The sequence below is a fragment of the Hemicordylus capensis genome, chromosome 6 (assembly GCF_027244095.1).
Source record: "Hemicordylus capensis ecotype Gifberg chromosome 6, rHemCap1.1.pri, whole genome shotgun sequence".
Classification (NCBI taxonomy): Eukaryota; Metazoa; Chordata; class Lepidosauria; order Squamata; family Cordylidae; genus Hemicordylus; species Hemicordylus capensis.
In genome coordinates this window covers 130292897-130312464 of record NC_069662.1, presented here as the reverse complement: position 1 = coordinate 130312464, position 19568 = coordinate 130292897, and the positions used below count along the sequence as shown (strand labels likewise).

The 19568-nt window shown below is 43.5% G+C and overlaps 1 protein-coding gene across 15 annotated transcripts in view; it reads left to right on the top strand.

The window, feature by feature from the left end:
- Positions 1-19568, top strand: part of DYNC1I1 (dynein cytoplasmic 1 intermediate chain 1) — a 344861-nt gene that overhangs the window by 164525 nt on the left and 160768 nt on the right. For all 15 annotated transcript variants that reach the window (XM_053264854.1, XM_053264852.1, XM_053264850.1 and 12 more), the window contains one exon: positions 19356-19445. In XM_053264854.1, the coding sequence (XP_053120829.1) occupies positions 19356-19445 (90 nt within the window). The remainder of the gene's footprint in view (positions 1-19355; positions 19446-19568) is intronic.

The window sequence follows — 19568 nt, the reverse complement described above, 5'->3', positions numbered from 1 at the left end:
TGGATTTTAGCCACATGGTTATACTTAGTTTCTTATTTTAAAATAGTTTTCCAAAACAGATTCAGACATTACACTGTTAAAAACAATTTTCGCTCTAGGTATTGAATGTCATACTGGGTTTGTAGTAATAACTGATAGATATCTTGAATAATCTTCAATATGGATGGAGACTACAAAGCTCTGTCAATCATCAGGTTTAACCTTAAACACAGATGTTTTGAATTCACATTAGCAGCGTGAGGAAGCCAAGAAAATGGAAGGATGCTGTTCGCAGAAAAGATGATAGGGTTACCTCCGCTGCTAGCTTTACTTGCTACTTGCTTGAGATACTAAATCAAGGTGAAGTTTATGAAAAAATCCTTGAAGTGGGGGTGGGTTCTACCTCTCATTCCTGCTGGGATTTTCCTATTATAAATCTGCTGTCAGAAATGAGTGTTTTACTTGTGGCTTAATTTTATGCAGGCCCAAACACCTTTGCTCAACACATTTTGCCAGAGACCCTCTTGACTGTCTTAATACAACAGAGTCCTCATTAGCTGTGACTCATTGAAAAGAGAGAAATACACACTTGCTCTCTTGTCATTGCCCATTGCTTCATGTGCAGTCCAATGAAAACTGAAAGAAGGCATAAATTCCAAGGTGGGGTGTGTGCAAACACCCAAATGAACATTTGAATAGCTTTGCTCAGTGGAATTAGCCATCTTGAAGCAGACTAAGGCGACATTTACGTGGTAAATTGACCTCTCAGTGTTTAATGTTTACTACAGCTGCTGCTGATTTTCCAGCGCAAAAACCTATGCTGTATACTTCTTATTTTTCTCATTTCTACATTAGTATCAAACGACACATGAGCTCTATTCACACATAATGTTCAATGCACATTTAGAGCCCTTTCTCGCGATCCATGAGAAGAGCTTGGCGGGTGGGCAGGGAGGAAGGTTCACTAACCTTTCCTTCCCCGCAGATGATCCATTGAAGGAGCTGGGTGCATGGCTTCATGACGATCATGTGCTGTATTGTGGAGGGTCGGGGGCCTGGATGCATCATCCAGCCCCCGGAAGTCCCACTCACGTGATGCATTCTGAGTATCGTTGGTGCTGGCAGATAGGGTTTAAAGGAGCGCTTGCTCCTTTAACCTTGTTTAAGAGGCCGGCCTCTTTGGCAGGTTTGCCACCAAAGTGCCACCAGGATCAGGCATGATCCCAGTGTTTCTTACGATCAGCCAAGACCTGGCTTGGTTTCCTTATAATGTACATATTTTGTTTGTTTGTTTATATCTATGTAAACCCCTTTGGGAACATATGTTGAAAAGTGGTACAGGGGGACCTCACTATACGCGGTTCTGCTATTTGCAATTTCGCATATCCGCAGTTCACAAATAACCATTTGCCTGACCTTGGCATATGTGAGTATCTATCTATATAATTAATTCTCTTAGGCGGTGCGTGTCCAGGATTTGGTGGCGGAACTCTCATGACACGCTGCGAGAGTTCCGGCGGAGTGAGGAGGAGGGGGAAGAAAGTGCCAGCGGTGGCCACTGGCCAGCCGACGGGCGGAGGGGGGGGAGAGAAAAGCAGCGGCGGGCAGCAGGCGGGGGGAGAGAAAGGCGGCGGATGAGAGAAAAGCGGTGGCGGGTGGGCGGGCAGAGTGGGGGGAGAGAAAAGCAGCGGCAGCGGGAGGGGGGAGAGAAAAGCCGCAGCAGGCGGACGGGAAGGAGGAAAAAACGGCAGCGGCGGGGCCCTTCTTGGCCGCCCGCTGCAGCTCTGTGTGTGTGGAGGAACGGGAGAGGAGGAGGGCTGGAGAGCGCGGGGCTGGAGGGAAGGGGAAGAGAGGAGAGACTGGGGCAGGAGGAAGAGGGAGGGGGAAACAGCCGGCCCCAAAGCGCTGCACAGATACTCTGTGCGGGGTCGGCTAGTACAAAGGATTAATACCCATATATCCACGGTTGCTAGGTGGCTGGAAATGACCTCTGAGATAATTTCTGGCTGCCCTTTTATGTACAGGAGCCATTTTGTGGCTTATCTGTTGGAAAAAAGAATTTTTTCCCTGCAATTTATGTTGGAAAATGGCCAAACTAAAGGTTTTGGGGGACAGTGCTGGACAGATAGAGACCTGCGGAGCATGGTATGGCACTTTCTTTCAAGTAATTTCACCATTTCCCACTGTTTTTTGGACTCCCCCCCCGCCCGCTGCATGAACCTAACCCCCCAGTTCCCATAGGTGCAATGACTCATTATTCGCTGTTTCGTTACTCACAGTTATAGGCAAGGAATGGAACCCCAGCAATTAATGAGGTATGCCTGTACGTGTGTGTGTGTGTATGTGTGTGTGTGTATATATATATATATATATATATATATATATATATATATATATACACAGATTTGTATGCATATAAAGTTACTTCATTCATTGTGTTGAATGCACATACAGCAGTACACTTCCTGTCTGCACCTGTATTTGAGAGGGCCTGTATGCAGTTTAACATTTATACAAAAACATATGCATGTGTACAGAAACCTGAATGCATTTACAACATTGCCTGGACATGTCCCTTTCTCCCTGGAATAATAAAAGTTATTAGTGCATGGTTTTGTCACATGAAAATAACACTGAAGAAGTAAGTGTCATGTTTTATTGTCAACAGATACAGTTTCCCTGCAGATTTTGGTGACACTTGCTCACATCTATGGCCTATCTTAGAGGTTGACGGCCTGACAGTCTGTTAATTACAGTAAAGTTGTTCTCACAACCGAAAACGTCAGGGGTGGGGAGGGCTAGTGGGGAGGCAGGCTCCTATCTGTCTCCCCACCCACAATCACTGTTCTACAAACTGCGCTGTGCCAAGCGGCAGAGCTGGGAGCTGGAGGAGGAAGTCATCTGGTATCCCACAATGCACTGCCCCATTTGGGTGTTGTGAATGCTTGGGTTGCAGGCAGGGGTGTAACTACCATTAGGCAAGGGGAGGCGGCTGCCTGGGGGCCCCCACGCCTCAAGGGGGCCCCCAGAGGCAAGTCACATGTGAAGTGTGTGTGTGTGTGTGCATCCGCGAGGGGCCCATTTTAAAATTTTGTCTCTGGGCGCACTCCAGCCTTGTTACACCCCTGGTTGCAGGGTAACCCTAGCCTGAGTAAAAAACCTAGGCTATCCTGTTGCAGTGGGCTGGGATCAGGAGTAATCCTGCTGCTTCTCATGACCAGGCTATACCCAGCTAGGGCAACCCTAAATGGCCAGTCATGAGAATGATCCGAGTGTGTCTGTGTAAGTGTTGCAAGAGAGACTGTAGTATTGTGCTGTGTCATTGCATCCCAATGTCCCTTAAGCCAGTACCTGCTCCTTATTTCAAATGTGAATATTAACTCTGCTTTGACTCTGAGTTGGGGACTTCGATTTGGGATCTGTTTCCAGTGTCAGGGCTCGGTTTTGGAACCTGTGAAATAATATTAGCAGTGGCTGACATTCTGACTAACAGGGCAGCATGTAAACTACTTCTGCAGCATTGGATAATGCAGTTATTCTGCGCAGAGCAATGCAGAATAATGCAATGTACTAAATGCTCTTTGTACTAATGAGCATTTGTACTACAATGCTCATTGTACTAAATGCGTGTGTGTGTGTGTGTGTGTGAGAGAGAGAGAGAGAGAGAGAGAGAGAGAGAGAGCTTTGCCCATCTAACCCACCCCCCCAGAAGCATTCCCTGAAACGCTGAAGTTCATGTAGCCTGAAGGACCTACTTCTGAGTTTGGGGGAGAGTGGGGATTGGCAAAAATTTACACATACCCCAATGTGTGCACTGCAACTCCCCATTACTAAACACTACAGAGGCAGTTTGCATGCTAAGCCTCCGCACCATTAGGATGTCAGCCAAGGAGAATGTGTTTCAGCATGGGCTCTTGAGCAATGCTTTGAGCAAAGGCGATGAGAATGCCTTTTCCTGTTCACTCAGTAGCCACAGACAGCTCACACCCGTCTGATTTACAGGGCGAAAGCTTCCAGGGCAGAGGGCAGGATGTCCAGCCAGGCTTGAGTTCTGGCACCTCTCATGTTAGAGATTAAACACTGGACTGTCCATGAGCTTGTATAACTGCTTTGTACAACATGAATATGTTTTTTTGCCTGCTAGCATTTAGTCCTGGAGCCTGGCAGCATTTCTTTTTGGAACTGACTCATAAAGAAGGAATGAGGATCTTGAAGTCACGCAACAAAGCAGCAATCACAGTGCAAGGGAAGGTTGTGTGGTTTTCTGTGTTTTAGCCCTGGATATAAAGTGTTTCTATAGCTCTAGGAAATATGGGCTCCGTTTCTGTTTGAGGCTTGTGTACAAAGGAGAAGCCTCCGAGGAGGGAAACATATCAATGAGCACACTGTCTTTTGAATGATTTCAGTAAGATGCTTTACTTTCAGTATGTCGGCTGTGATCTCGTGTTTTCTTCAAGGAATATCAACAGTGTGGGGGATTATTCATGCCAGGTCGGGCAGCCAACACGTGGAATGAATTAAAATGGCTTCCGCATACTGGTCTCCATGTTGTGCCAGTCATTGAAGTTCAGCAGCCTGTAAGGAGTGGCACAACTTAATTTTAGAGTCAAATTACAACAAACGGGTGACAAACAGTAGGGGCCCTGAAGTTCATGATGTTCACTGTACTAAAAGACAATAGTTGTATTTAGGGATGGTGCCAGGTTTGATTTCCGACATGAGATTCTGCTGGAGCTGACAATGACCTGAAACCTTTGTTATGTCTGATCCTATCCAAATTGCTTTCTGCTGGGGAAGTGGGGTGGGGGGACCCCACAGCAGTCGGATGCTCAAACCTTTATGCAAACTAGACTGGAGTTGGAGATTGGCCGAGTGTGCATCAGAATGTGAAGCAGTATGCATTTCCCAGTGCAGATGTTTGTCAGGTCTGCATTAACATGGATGAGAGACCATAGTCAAGCAGGCCTGCTCAACTTTGGCCCTCCTGCAGATGTTGGCCTACAACTCCCTAATCTCTGGCTAAAGGCCACTGTGGCTGGGGATTATGGAGGTTGTAGTCCAAGAACAGCTGGGGGGCCACAGTTGAGCAGGCCTGCCATAGTGCAATGGTAGAATACATGCTTTGCATGCAGAAGATCATAAGAACACAGAGTTGTTATATTGAGTCAGACCACTGGTCCATCTGGCTCAGTATTGTCTACACTGACTGGCAGCAGCTCTCCCAAAGTTTCAGGCAGGAATTTTTCCCAGCCCCAGCTGGAGTTATTGCCAGGGACTGAACCTGGGACCTTCTGCATGCAAAGCAGATGCTCCACCACTGGGCTACAGCCCTATCCCCAAGCATGACTCACATACCTGAAGTTCTTACGCTCATCTCCTCGGGGGAGATTGAGTGCAGACACAGGAGGATAGAGTTACACCATAGAAAAGGCCAGAGTGCCCCAGAAGGTGATTGCAATAGTGACCATCTCATAGCCAGAGGAGTGAAATAATGGACCAGAGCAACAAGGAAAAGGCTATGTGTGCATCTCCTAGGAATTATCTAGACATAGATTGCTTTGTCTTACAATGTGAGGTTAGAGAGGCTGAACCAATGGATTCCTCCCAACTCTGATTCTATGAAACAAATGAGGTTTGGGATTGTGGTGGCTGCAATGACTGGCTCCTATTCCTGGCAGCTGCTGTGTGTGCAGACTTGTTATGTGCAACACACAATAGTATTAATGTGAGCTGAATTTAAATGGCAGGGTCCTAAATTATCATCATAGAACCATAATCATAAAAGGGCTTTGACCTGTTTTAAACCCATTCCATTTTTTGATCTTTTTCTTAGCCAGTGTGTACTTCAAGGCAGTATTTCTACTCTTCTGCTGTCTGGCACCACGCAGCTGATTTCCACCAATATTTTTTGTGCTAGATTGAGCACTGAGAAATTGTACTGCAGTCCTCCATCCAGAAAACATTTTAGTGTATCTCGTAGATTTGCGCAACCAGGTTTGGATAATAATCACACAATCCCTTGGTTGTTCAGTGTTTCCATCATGGGTCTGTTCTCTTTGCAACAGCTTTTTGAAAATTTGTAGACAGTAGCTATCAATGGGAGAAAAGTCTTTTTCTGTGAAGAAAGTGGATATGTAATCAGAACATTTTCCATTTGTTCTACAGTGAATCCCTATTTGAAGAGCTAAAAATCTTGAGCAGTAGTTGACATGCTTAAAGGTTCTTCACCATTTTCCCAAGGTTGTCTAAAAACAAAATGTTACCATTATTGACACCCATCAGTCTCTTCTCTTCCGCTTAATCATCCATCAAATAGCTAGCTGTCATGGACAATCGGAACTCCTTTGATTTGCTGCAGAATTCCAGGCACAGCTTTTCTTATACATACAGTCATAAAAGCATATAATTAATTTTTTAAATTGAGATAAAAATCCTTGCCTGGATGTCCCCAATGAGTTTATTTGCAATTTCTGCCAAGGATGCAAATTATTTTAACATAGTTTTAAAAGAAAGGGCAACATCTGGTCCAGGCTGGCCATGAACAGGCGACACTGAATTCTTACTGCAACCAAGGAAAGTGTACTTACGCCAAGCAAAATCAGTCTCTGGGATTAGACAGATGATTTCCTTAAGAAACACAGGCAGCCCCCCATTTTAATTAGTAGGAAAATTATGACATTGAAGAATTATTAAATCTAATAGTCAAACCAGGCAGCAACTTGTAGCTGTAACTGCTATGAAGATGGCTTAGCCAACTCCAGGGCACTGAGAGATGCCAGAACAAAAATCATAATCAAAACATTCAGAGGCATTTCCTTGCCACTTGGCTGCAATACTCCATCATTTGTCACAAAATGGAAAAATAAGACCTGCCTTTTTGGGGCAGTGGCTGAATGCAATGAAAACAAAGCTGCCTGCAAACACAAGATCAACGCTCAGTGGTGAAGCTAGAAACCCAGAGATGGAAATGAGAAATATTACACCAGCAGACTTGAGAATCCACAAGCTAGAAATAGCATATACAGTAACTTTTAGCAAGGCTAATAGAGAGTAACGTTGTGTAAAATTAACTTGTGAGGGTCTTAACAAGGCAATGTTGTTGTACATTTTCAATAAACAATTTGCATAATGTGATGCATTGTGTTTGTCAAGAAACCCTGAATATTGCATTAGAGAAACAAATTATCCCACTCAAAGGGATAATGGATGTTTTAATTTATATTTAAATATGCTTATTTTGCACAAAAATGCTGAAACTTCTGAATTTAAGTACCTGGATTTCCCTCCAAGTGCTGTGGGATTATGCCTACATTTCTGAGAGTAATTGCAGAATGCATCCATCGTATGTTGCACTTTTTAGGACAACCTGTTTCCACATGGTTTGTACCATTAGATGATTACCAAAGTTGTTGTTTGAATCAACACATTGTTCAAAAATAGGTTGAGCAGTTATATCATCAGTCTAGGGTTAGGCTGTAAACTCTGCATTCTGCCTGTATCCACTTAGCCCATATTTTTAACATGACAATTTGGTCTTGGTAATTGATCTTTGCTTATAAACAAACGGCTTAGGCCCTGGGTATTTAAGAGAGCGGCATCTTCTTCGCTATGAGCCCCACTGCCCATTGAGGTCACATAAAGAGGTCTATCTCCAATTGCCGCCAATTCGTTTGGTGGCTACACAGAGACGGGCCTTCTCAGCTGCTGCCCTGAGATTGTGGAATGCGGTCACCTGAAAATACATCTCTTCAACCAGGCTTTCTCAGCTTTAAAAAAAAAATTTTTTAATTGTTCTGATTATTTAATTGATGTTTTACGATGTTTTTAATTGTTAACCATTGTTCTTTGCTTTATAATTTTTGTTTTAATTATTAACTGATTTTAATGGTGTTTTAATGTAAACCACCCTGAGCCTTTTGGAAGGGCGGTATAAAAGTTTTAAAAATAAATAAATAAATAAATAAATAAATTAAATAAAATAAAGTGGTGGTGAGAGCAAAATACATTTGCAGTATAGTATAATAATGGTGAGCTGTATGAAGCTATTGACAGGCCATGCACAGAACAACCAACCCTTCCAACAAAAGTCAACGCTTATGGCAGACTTCTTCTTGCTTTGGGTTATGGATGCGCTTGAGATGTGTGGTTACCATTAGAAGAGTAATTCACAAGTTGTCAGGCCACGTGTTGGTCAAGTTCAAAGACAAACCAGAGCCTCCTGGCCAGTTGTGGGGGTCTGGTTTTGGTGGAGGCAGACCAGGATCTACAGGCAGATGACATGGTTGAAAAGAGGCTGGAAGTCAGGTTCTGGTGCAAGGAGACAATGATCCAAGGAATCGGAGGCAGTGAGTGGTCTAAGACAGGCTGTTACGTTCTGGAGCAGGTAGATAAGGAGGCAAGGCAAGATACATTTATTCAGTAGCTTCTGGGCTGCCAGTTGCTTACTTCTGTCATATAAGCAATTGTTAGGAAGCAAGAATTGATTGTACTTTGTGGTATTCATAAGGTTTGCCATTGTGTTGTGGCTTGTGTTGCCAACAGAGGATTGGTCTTGACCCCTGCTTTGAGACCTCTGATGCAGGAATTTGCATCAGTCTCCTGGAGACTATTCAGAACAATCTTGGATATATTAACAGCTTGATATAATGAATAATATTGGAAACAAAATAGAATCAAAATGGAATCAAAATAGTGATTCTGTCGATCCTCTGGTGCAAAAATGGAATAATTGACTCACTAGAGCAGTAGACAGAAGCAGTAGACTAGAGGAGTAGTCCTCTCCGACCTGCTTCAAAATGAGTCCTGTGGTATTCAGAAGAACTATTGGGGTTGAAGCGGCAAGGTAGAAGACTAGTGCACAAGTGGAGGAAGACTTGGTGTGAATCTGACAGATCACAACACAGAACACACATGAAGATCTATGCTCTGGCAGGGTGGACAGCAGAGAAATGGTTCTTTTCTGCCCACATTGCTTCCACAAATTCTCATCCAGTAGTGTTGTTTAGGGTTGTGAGGGGGCTAGGATGTGCCCCCTTGAATTTGAACCTGAATAATCAGTCACTCGCTGTGATGGCTTGAGTTATTTTTTGTGGATAAAACCTCTCATATCCTTAAACCTCTCATATCCTCTCATATCACCCGCCTGAGGGTGGTGGGATTGGGTGGCACTGTTTTACAGTGGTTCCTTTCCTACTGTCTGTTAGATTCCAGATGGTGTCGTTTGGAGACTGTTGCTCTGCAAAGCGAGAACTAAAGTTTGGAGTTCCACAAAGCTCCATACTGTCTCCAGTGCTCTTTAACAGCTACATGAAACTGCTGGGAGACATCATCAGGAGGTTTGGTGCAGGGTGTTATCAATATGCTGGTGACACCCAGATCTATTTCTCCATATCAACTTCATCAGGAAATGGCATAACTTTTGTAAATGCCTGCCTGGAGGATGATAATGGGCTTGATGAGGGATAACAAACTGAAGTTGAATCCAAATAAGATGGAGGTACTTACTATGCTGGGTTTGGACCCAAGAGATGGTTTAGATCTGCCTGTTCTGGATGGGTTACACTCCCCCTGAAATATCAAGTACGTAGCTTGGGAGTGCTCCTGGTTCCAAAACTCTGGTTTCTCAGGTTGAAGCAGTGGCTAGGAGTGCTTTTTATCAGCTTTGGCAGATATGCCAGCTACACCCATTTCTAGAGGTAAATGACCTTAAAACAGTGGTGCATATGCTGGTAATCTCCAGGCTTTACTGCAATGCACTTCGAGGGGCTGCTTTTGTACATAGTCCAGAAACAAAAATTGGCACAGAAAGCGGCAGCTAGACAGGATATTGGGACAACCTGTATAACACTGGTTTAAAAGCACTGCACTGGCTACCAATATGTTTCAGAGCTAAATACAAAGTGCTTGTTATTACCTACAAAGCCCTGAATGGCTTGGCCCAGGGTACTTAAGAGAGCACTTTATTTGTCATGAACCCTGTTGCCTGTTAAGATCATCTGGAGAGGTCCGGTTACGTTGGCCACTGACGTTTGGTGTCAACTCAGGACTGGGCCTTCTCTGTGGTTGCCCCAAGGCTTTGAATTTGCTCCCTGTTGAGATAAGAGCCTCTCCCCCCTTGTCTGCTTTTAGACCCTGAAGACACATCCATTTTCTCAGGCTTTTAATTGAAATTAATTTTAAACTGTCTAATTGTTTTTGTCCCATTAAATTGTTTTAATTGTTTTAACTGTTTTATATGTGTTGATGTTTTAAATAGTGTACACCACCTAAAAATACATATATCAGATGGTATATAAATATGATAAATAAATAAAAAAAATAAAAAAATCACTCACACACAGACACACACACATACAGACACACACACACGACACCAGAGTGGGGTGATGGGGGCAAAGACCCACACAAATTGCTAGCCCTTTTGCTGTTGGATTACTTGAAGGAAAGGCTTATTCAGAGTCAGTTTTTTTTATTATCACCAGTAATTAGTTTATATTTTATTATTATCATCAATAATCATTTATATATGTATCAACATATAATGAACAGTTATCCATAGTCTCATTCAACTTATGTTTAGGATGGAGCATTACTGTGATGTATACTGTTATTTTTCTTTCAAGAAATTGTACATGTGACAAAGCTTTCCCCACAAAATCCACTCTTCTGTGCCCTTCCCAATATATTTTTTCCTGGCACCACTATTTTATATATGACCAGCATTTATCTGGGAGATATAAAGACCTCTCAGAAGAAATTTTGTTTTTGTGAAGGCTAAGGCCTTCCCCCTCCCAGTCTTCCCAAAAGCAACTCTCAATGGGGAGAACTACACATTTCTCACAGTGTGTTGATCTTGAGGATGCTAGAAGGAGCCGACTACATTTGTGTTAATCCTTATACTATGGCCCAGTTCACGATGCAAGATACACATTTTTGTAGCTATCTAATATACCATTGTTTTAAAGGTGTGTTATTATAGGAGACCATTTGTAATTTTACAGCATTAAAACATGGTGCTGTCAGCCTAACTCAGTGTGGTTCTTGACATATAAAAAACTATGCACAGAAGTTGCAGTTTCTTAACTAGCCTCAGAGGTGCAAATCCACAAAGGTGTAAATGTTATACTCCAGGGAGCAACACAGGCCATAGCTGTTGAATTGGTTGTGCATATATCAGCAGTGGGGGAGGTGCATCTGCTTTACATAAATCTTTGGCGAATATTTAGTAATTTAGTAAACTAGTTGAGCAGCAAGAGTTCTAGCTGCAGAAAAACTGAAACCATATGTTTCAATGAAAATACTAAAGAAGTGGGTGGGGAGCTAACCCATGGAATATAACCCCCAGAAGCAGAAACAAACCTGTTTTCAAGGAATTTATAAGATGTACTGTATTTTATGGACTATAAGACTCACTTTTTTCCTCGAAAAATATCCGCCAAAATTCAGGAGCGTCTTATATGTTTTAACAGTTTAATATGTTAAAACTGAAAAACTGGATTGAAATTAAGGTGCGTCTTATAGTCCGTAGCGTCTTATAGTCCGTAAAATACAGTATGTAATTCTAGCAATGAAGGGCTTCACCCTCTCCTCTTAGACATGGAGAGGAAAGTGTGCCATCAAGTCAATTTCGACTCCTGGTGCCCACAGAGCCCTGTGGTTTTCTTTGGTAGAATACAGGAGGGGTTTACCATTGCCATCTCCCACGCAGTATGAGATGATGCCTTTCAGCATCTTCCTATATCACTGCTACTAACAGGTGTTAGCAAGCATGAATTGTCCCCTTTTACTAAGCAGAGTCCGGTGAGGATTCCCCTTTACAAGCAAAGGGGAATCCTGCCTTTAAAAAAAAAGAGGGTTTTTTTCCCCCTAAGGGCAGCTGGGGGTGGTGGCGGCAAGAGGGTACCTTACCAGCAGTGGCTCCTCTAAACCCCCAACGCTCCCCCCAGCTGTGTGGCCCGTACAGCAACATTGCAGTTCCAGCCTCTGCAAATGTGTGGAGGCCAATTGAGTGACCATGCAATTGTGGGCATGCAAATTTGTGGTCATGCAAATGGCCTCCATGCATGCTTGGAGGTCACGCAAATGGCTTCTGCGCATCTGTGGAGGCTGGAACTGTTCTGCCACTCCACTGTGTGGGCTGGGGGAGTTCTGGGGTTAGGAGGAACTGCTGGCACTACCGGTAAGGTGTTCTCTTGCCGCTGCCCTGCAGGCACCCTTAGAAACCTTTACAAGGCAGGATTCCCCTTTGCTTGTAAAGGGGAATCCTCACCGGATTCTGCTTTACAGGTATCACCCCTTGAACCGTCAAACTGGGTTGAACCAGCCCGTAATGGACTCGGCCCAGTTCAGTAAAAACCCGGACTAGCCACATTTTTTTGAGGCCAGTTTGGTTCAAGCTTGAACCAGTTGAACCAGGCTGCTTGAAATCGAACCCGGTTCAATTTGAACAGGTTCTGCATATCCCTAGATCAAAATGACCATTGAGGCCAAAGGATTGTGGAAATAAATAGGTTTTGCTTGCCCTGTGAAAAGTAAATAATGATGGAGCCATCAAATCCTTCCCTGGGAGGGCATTCCGTAATGATAAACAGTACATAAGAACATAAGAACAGCCCTGCTAGATCAGGCCCAAGGCCCATCTTAGTCCAGCATCCTGTTTCACACAGTGGCCCACCAGATGCCGCTGGAAGTCTACAGGCAGGAGTTGAGGGCATGCCCTCTCTCCTGCTGTTACTCCCTTGCAGCTGGTACTGAGGGGCATCCTGCCTTTAAGCCTGGAGGTGGCCTATAGCCCTCCGACTAGTAGCCGTTGATAGACCTCTCCTCCATGAAATTATCCAAACCCCTCTTAAAGCCATCCAGGTTGTTGGCTGTCACCACATCTCGTGGCAGAGAATTCCACAAGATGATTATGCGTTGTGTGAAAAAGTACTTCAGTCTGTTCGTCCTAAATTTCCTGGCAATCAGTTTCATGGGATGACCCCTGTTCTAGGTTCTAGTGCTGTGTGAGAGGGAGAAGAATTTCTCTGTATCCACTTTCTCCACTCCATGCATGATTTTATAGACCTCTGTCATGTCTCTCCACAGTCGTCTTTTTTCTAAACTAAAGAGCCCCAGGTGTTGTAGCCTTGCCTCATAGGAAAGGTGCTCTAGGCCCCTGATCATCTTGGTTGCCTTCTTCTGCATCTTTTCCAGTTCTACAATGTCCTTTTTTAGATGTAGTAACCAGAATTGTACACAGTACTCCAGGTGTGGCTGCACCATAGTTTTGTATAAGGGTATTATAATATTAGCAGTTTTATTTTCAGTCCCCTTCCTAATGATCCCTAGCATGGAATTGGCCTTTTTCACAGCTGCTGCACATTGAGTCGACACCTTCAATGAGTTGTCCACCATGACCCCAATATCCTTATCCTGATCAGTCACCGACAGCTCAGATCTCATCAGCATATACTTGAAGTTGGGGGTTTTCATCCCAATTTTGCATCACTTTACACTTGCCAACATTGAACCACATTTGCCATTTTGTCACCCACTCACCCAGTTTGGAGAGATCCTTTTGGAACTCCTCACAAGTAGGCCAGTGTGTTGAATATCCAGCAAATATGTATCACCCTCCCTGTCGCTCAGAGGCAGGTGCTCCTGGTGTGGTCAGCTCTATGGTGTGGTCAGCTCTATGGCAGGTGATACCTGCCATTTCTGATATAAGGGTGTGCTTTTCTCTTGAACTAGAGGCCATGGGAACTCCAGAAAGCTACATAGGGGATGCTGAGAAAGTGCAATGGGGAGATGTGAAAAGTGTGCAGGGATACATTTTCCCCCAAAATATGATAATAAATTACACTGAAATAGGTTGCACTCGAGACTTCTGACGGTTGGTGGTGATTTATAAACTAGTAGTAAGGAAGTGAATTATTTTAGAGATGAGACCTAGGTTATAAATCCATCTTTTTGAACTATGAGGCAGACAGGTCACTCACAAAGATGTCTAGTGTGTTGTTTAAATAGAATCATTGTTCTAGCCACCAGGGATCCTTCTTATTTTTTTCTCCCAGTACACAGAAACATATTTAGAATGACTTAAAACCGATTGATTGATAGTGTATGCATATAGGGGGAAGACTCATAGTAATGACTCAAAATCAAGTTATAAAAGGAGGACTATTACCAAAGCATTGATACATTAGCATGAGTCATTTATGAGAGTTAATCCCTGTGGAATAGCACTACAAGGGAGAGATGGTTTGTGTACTAAAAATGTCTACATTTCAGAGCTTTAACAAATTCGAATAATGCAGTTGGCCACGATACTGACAGCATGAGGGGGAAGAAAAACAATCACATGAATGGCAAATTGATGAGTGCCAATCACATGGAGGATAATGACCCTGGAATTTTTTATTTTATCTTTGTGTACAAAGTACACATCAAAATGCTCTTGACCGCTATGTGTTGATTGGCTCTCCTCAACCTATGTGTATATATGCATAGACCTTTCCCACACAATCAAATTTCGCAGGATATCAGATTATACCTACAGATCCTATGCCTTCTCTTAAGGCTCTGTGCAGAAGAGGTGACCGGTGCAGGAAGGGAAATCATTAGACTTTTGCCCTCTCTGCTCCATATCTTGGTTAGGGAAGGTGACGTTGCTCAGTGGCAGAGCATATACTTTGCATGCAGAAGGTCTCAGTTTCAGTTACTCTTAAGATCTGCTGCCAGTCAGTATAGATAATACTGACCTAGGACCAAACACTTGTTTCAGTGTAGTCTAGTGGTTTGAGAAACTTACTAGGTCTTCGGAGGCCAGGTTCAAATCCCCACTCAGCCATGAAATTCTCTGGGTGACTTTGTCACTCTCTCTCAGCTTAACTTATTGTTGTATTCTGTCTAGTAATCTTTTGTGTTTTGTTGTTTGGAAGTTAGTCCCAGTGGGGATCCTGTAGAGAGTGTGTGGGGTGGAGTCAGAAAGAAAAAGGAGGGAAAGGAGAAGGAGAAAAATGGAGTTGTTTCCGGAATATAGTCTGTTAAATCCATATAAGATTGTTTTGTGTTCACAAGGAAAGCAGTTATAATACACTTATGTTGTGGGGTTGTTGTGAGGATAAAATGCAAGGAATCAAGATATGCTGCCGAGTTCCATGGATAGATGGATGTTGATTGTGCACATTTAAAAACCTCTGGAAAGAACTCCTCTTCAGAGTGAAACTGACATTATGGTTCAACAGTGGTGTCGATCTTAGGACTCAGATCTGTGGAAGAAGCACGTCTGGAGTTGCAACTGCACATTATGAAAAAAATGTGGATGTCACTAAATGCAGCAGCTGTGAGTGAGGTTCTCCACTTTGTCTCAGTCACATGTAATTCAACTTACCTCTTGTCCTGATGCCATTACACTGAACTTTTCTCCATGTAGTGCCACAAAGCACTTTCTACATTGTTTATAATGCTTATAGGTCAGGACATGAACTACACATTACCAGCAGCTATGTTGTTAGTAAGCCCCTCGAAGTAACTGGCTTCCCGCCATGTTACTTGCTTGCTCTGTGGTGCTGGGAGTATGCATCTTTTAATTTTTTAAAACTTTTAAAAACAGTGGCTAGAAACACTGAGAAGAACGATTCCACAGCCAACTTCTGCCAGTCACCATTTCTGTAGTCTAGAATGAGACAGGAAATGACCCAGGATCATTTCCTGCCTCATTCTAGACTAAACAAAAAACAATTCTAGGATGCCAGTGGCGACCAGGTGAGGGGTTAGGGACAAGAAGACTCCATTATTGGGGGAGATATTGCGGGGCTGCTGTTTTCAATGGTATTCCATGGGATTTTTTGGGGGGTGGGGGGCGTTATGTATAGCTTGGCTCTGGAGCGTCCCTTGTAATGGAATGTCTTAAGCAAAGAAACGAAAGGCTTGGGTTTCTGTAAACAGTGTTTGCTCTATCCAAGTGTGCATACTTTCCCCCTATCAGTTCAGTTCTGATTCATGCAATAACATGTCACATGGTCATCATTGGTAATATATGCATGCCCTGCTCACATGGATGCCCTGATCTGTGTAGTTACTTCCCACACTAGTGCCAGCTATCTAGGTCTCAGGCAGAGATCTTTCTTAACTCTGTTACATAAGGTCCCTTGAACTGGAGATGCCAGGGATTGAAAGTGGGCCATTCTGCATGCAAAACATGTGCTCTGCCACTGTTTCATGGGACCTTCACCTTCCCTGTTTGCTTGGTGGGCCTTTGGCTGCATATGGTTGGCTAGTGTGATCTCTGAGGCTTTTGTGAGAGGGATACTTTTCATCATCAAGAGACTGTACATTGCCCTGGATGTTTAAGCTCTTTTAGCTTAAGGCAAACACAGCAAAGCATAAACAACAGGAAAAGGAAGAATATAAGGGTAGGGTGGAAAAAGGGAAACCAGGAGAGAGATTTGCATAGGTCAGGAAAGGGCAGTAAAACATCTGTTAGTGGTAGCTGACATGTGTCAATTTCCAGTGCTCATTAAATTCGTATTAATGCCGAACTGTTCCTAAGCTCCAAATGTGTCTCATGTCTGCTGCATTCTCAAGTCGAGTGGTGATGACTTTTCAGAACTGTGCCATGCCTGTTTACTTGCCAGTGGCATCTGACCTGAGGTCAGGATTCTATTTAACCCTTCCATGTAGGTCAAAAGACAAATTAATCTAGTGAGAATTGAATTGGAAATGAGGTGTTTGAATAACAGGTGTCCCATTAGTAACGTAGCTGCCAGGCTGAAGCACGTATGCATTTTTGCCTTTGCTGGCCACTGAGATGCCTCTGGGGACAAAAAGTCAAACTTAAGACATCTGAGATGGAAACTTGCTGCAGGGGATAGAAGAGAACAGGTGACTCGTTCAAGACTTTGGAAACTTACTGTGATTATACTTCTGGTTAAGTGGATTCACAATCTATTACCATGAACTCTAGTGGACATTTTTTTTTTATGAAGCCTCCACAAACATTTACAAAAAAATTACAAAAATTTACAAAGGCCTCCACAGAGCTTCTAGTTTAAGTGCATTCAAGAGCCCTATTCAGACATTATGATGTCTGAGAGTGCAGATGAATTTACTCTCATACATGTTTTTGTGTGAATGACTGTACCTGTGTTCATTTTAAAAGTGAACCTGGGTATAGGCCTCTCAAATACGTAGTACAGATAGGAAGCGAACTCCTGTACCTGTGTTCGATATAACATGTGAATATCTGTATCTGTGTACACTGTACACTTGTATGACTGTTGAACATAATGTGTGAATAGGGCTAAGGACTCGCATGCGTCTAGTTGTATGAATAGCCTCTTCCTATGCGTGCTTACGTAAAAGTCAATCACACTGTGTTCAGTGGTTTGCGCTTAACTAAATATGCATAGGATTGCAACCTTATGTCTTGTTTTCTTTGAGTAGCAGGATTCCATGGCACATAAACTGCTTTTGTAACTTTGCTGAGCTTCGAAGATAATTTTTCATGTGGCATGTGAAGCTATTGTTTGCTCAGCACAAGTCCAAAGACCTCTGGACAAGTGCATGCACATCGTCACTAGCTATTTAGGTCTCATGTAGAGGTCTTTCTTAGTATTGGGTATGACAGGTGAAACATAGGAATATAGGAAGCTGCCTTATACTGAGTCAGATCATTGGTCCATCTAGCTCAGTAGTGCCTACACTGACTGGTAGCTGCTCTCCAAGGTTTCCAGCAGGAGTTCTTCCCAGCCCTATCTGGAGGGGCTGCCAGGGATTGAACCTCGGACCTTATGCACACATGCAGATGTTCTACCACTGATCTACGGCATCATCCCCTAAGGAGAGCATATCTTACAGTGGAGAGTGCATATCTTACAGTGGAGAGTGCTCACATGGAGTCACCCATCCAAATGCAAACCAAGGTGAACCCTGCTTAGCAAAGGGAACAATTAATGCTTGTTACCACAAGACTGGCTCACCACCCCATGAGGTGCTTTCATTCTCTCCTTTTTCTCCAGTATTGATGCCATTTGCTGACTCACTGTTTCTGAGAATACAAGTGTTGTTCCTCTCAATCTATTGCATTCTTGTGTTTTCTCTGCTGTTTTTTTTTTTTTTTAAGGCCTGGTTTGTAGTAATTTTTTGGCACTTCCAATCCAATTACAAACTTTTACTGCAGTGCAAATATAAACAGACATAGCATTATTGTTTCACCTGGCACAGAAGTGTGATTTTTGACATGGATGATGACATTGAATATTCCCCCATTACCTGCTCCTCCACCATTATCTCTGCAACAACATTTGCTTCTCTACTGTGGGGTTCCATTGTTGATTTGATCCTTGTCAATTGACACATTGAGCCCTTTCTCACGATTATGGGAGAGGGCTACCAGGCGGGCAGTGGGAAAGGCTGCTCAAACTTACTTTCCCGGCTGACGATTTGTTAGTCCTTGCTAGGTGCACAGATCAAGTGCTCAGAAGGTAACTGTCTTTCCCCAGCAGCATGGAGGGTTGTTGGCCAGGACACATCATCCCGGCCCCTGGAAATCCCATAATGCACTGTGCGAGTGCATTATTGGGGATCCCTCCGGTGCTGGTTGGAAGCCTGCTCCTGTGTTGTCGTGCGGTGCTCACACAGAATCATTTAGCCCAAGTTAGCGGTGCACTCACACCCTTAACTTTGGTTAACAGGTGGGCCTCTTTGGTGGGTTTGCTGCCAAGGTGCTGCTGGCAGCCACACGACTGACCAGGCTTGGCTTCCTTAGCCTGGTCTTGTCTGCATGTGAGAACAGCCTCATTATCATCTCAATTTCACATCACTGAAGAGGCTTCTCCAGACCTCCTTGGGTGGTAGAGATAGAGGAGGAAAGCTTTGTCAGTTTCACCACAGGACAAGCACTGGGATGGATTTGTGCAAGGGAAGTTTTGACTTCCAGGTCAAGGTCTTGGAAGACCTCCTACCTGCACTCCCGGGTGCATTACCATAACTTGCCCTGTTTACACTGCAAAAGGCAGCAGTCTCTTATTGTCTGGCCCCACCTCCCTGTCTGGCCCTAGCCCCTGTTGCTCTCCTTCTAGGGACCCAGCTGTGGTTGCAGCATCAGGTAAGGTGGGGACACCCGACAACAAACAACACTTTCTGCCATGTGCAGATAAGTACACATGCAAAGGCATAATCTAAACATGACGTAACTTTTCTGAAGATCGAAAACATGCTGTAGAGGCAAGTGGGAGCCCACTACTTTTTGTAGATCAGTTACAGCTACTCTTTAAAACTTGCTATTGGTGGGTTCGTTTGGTTGTGACTAGGGTGTCAAAAGAAAAGAAAAGAAACCCCTAGCAATATTCTGAAATAAAACGGTTACATTTTTTCTTATTTCTTTTTTCTAGAGGATGAGGAAGATGAGGAATTGGTTGAACCAAAAGCACAGAATGACTCTGAGATAGAAACTCAAGAGAAGAAGCAAGATGTCAAAGAAGGTATGTAAATATAGATATTATTCAAGCTTAAGCATTGAATAATTATCATGCACTGTGTGCTAAATCAAGCTAATTGCGTTGGTGGAAAATGGAATGGGAATTCTGTCGCCACAAAGTTTCAAG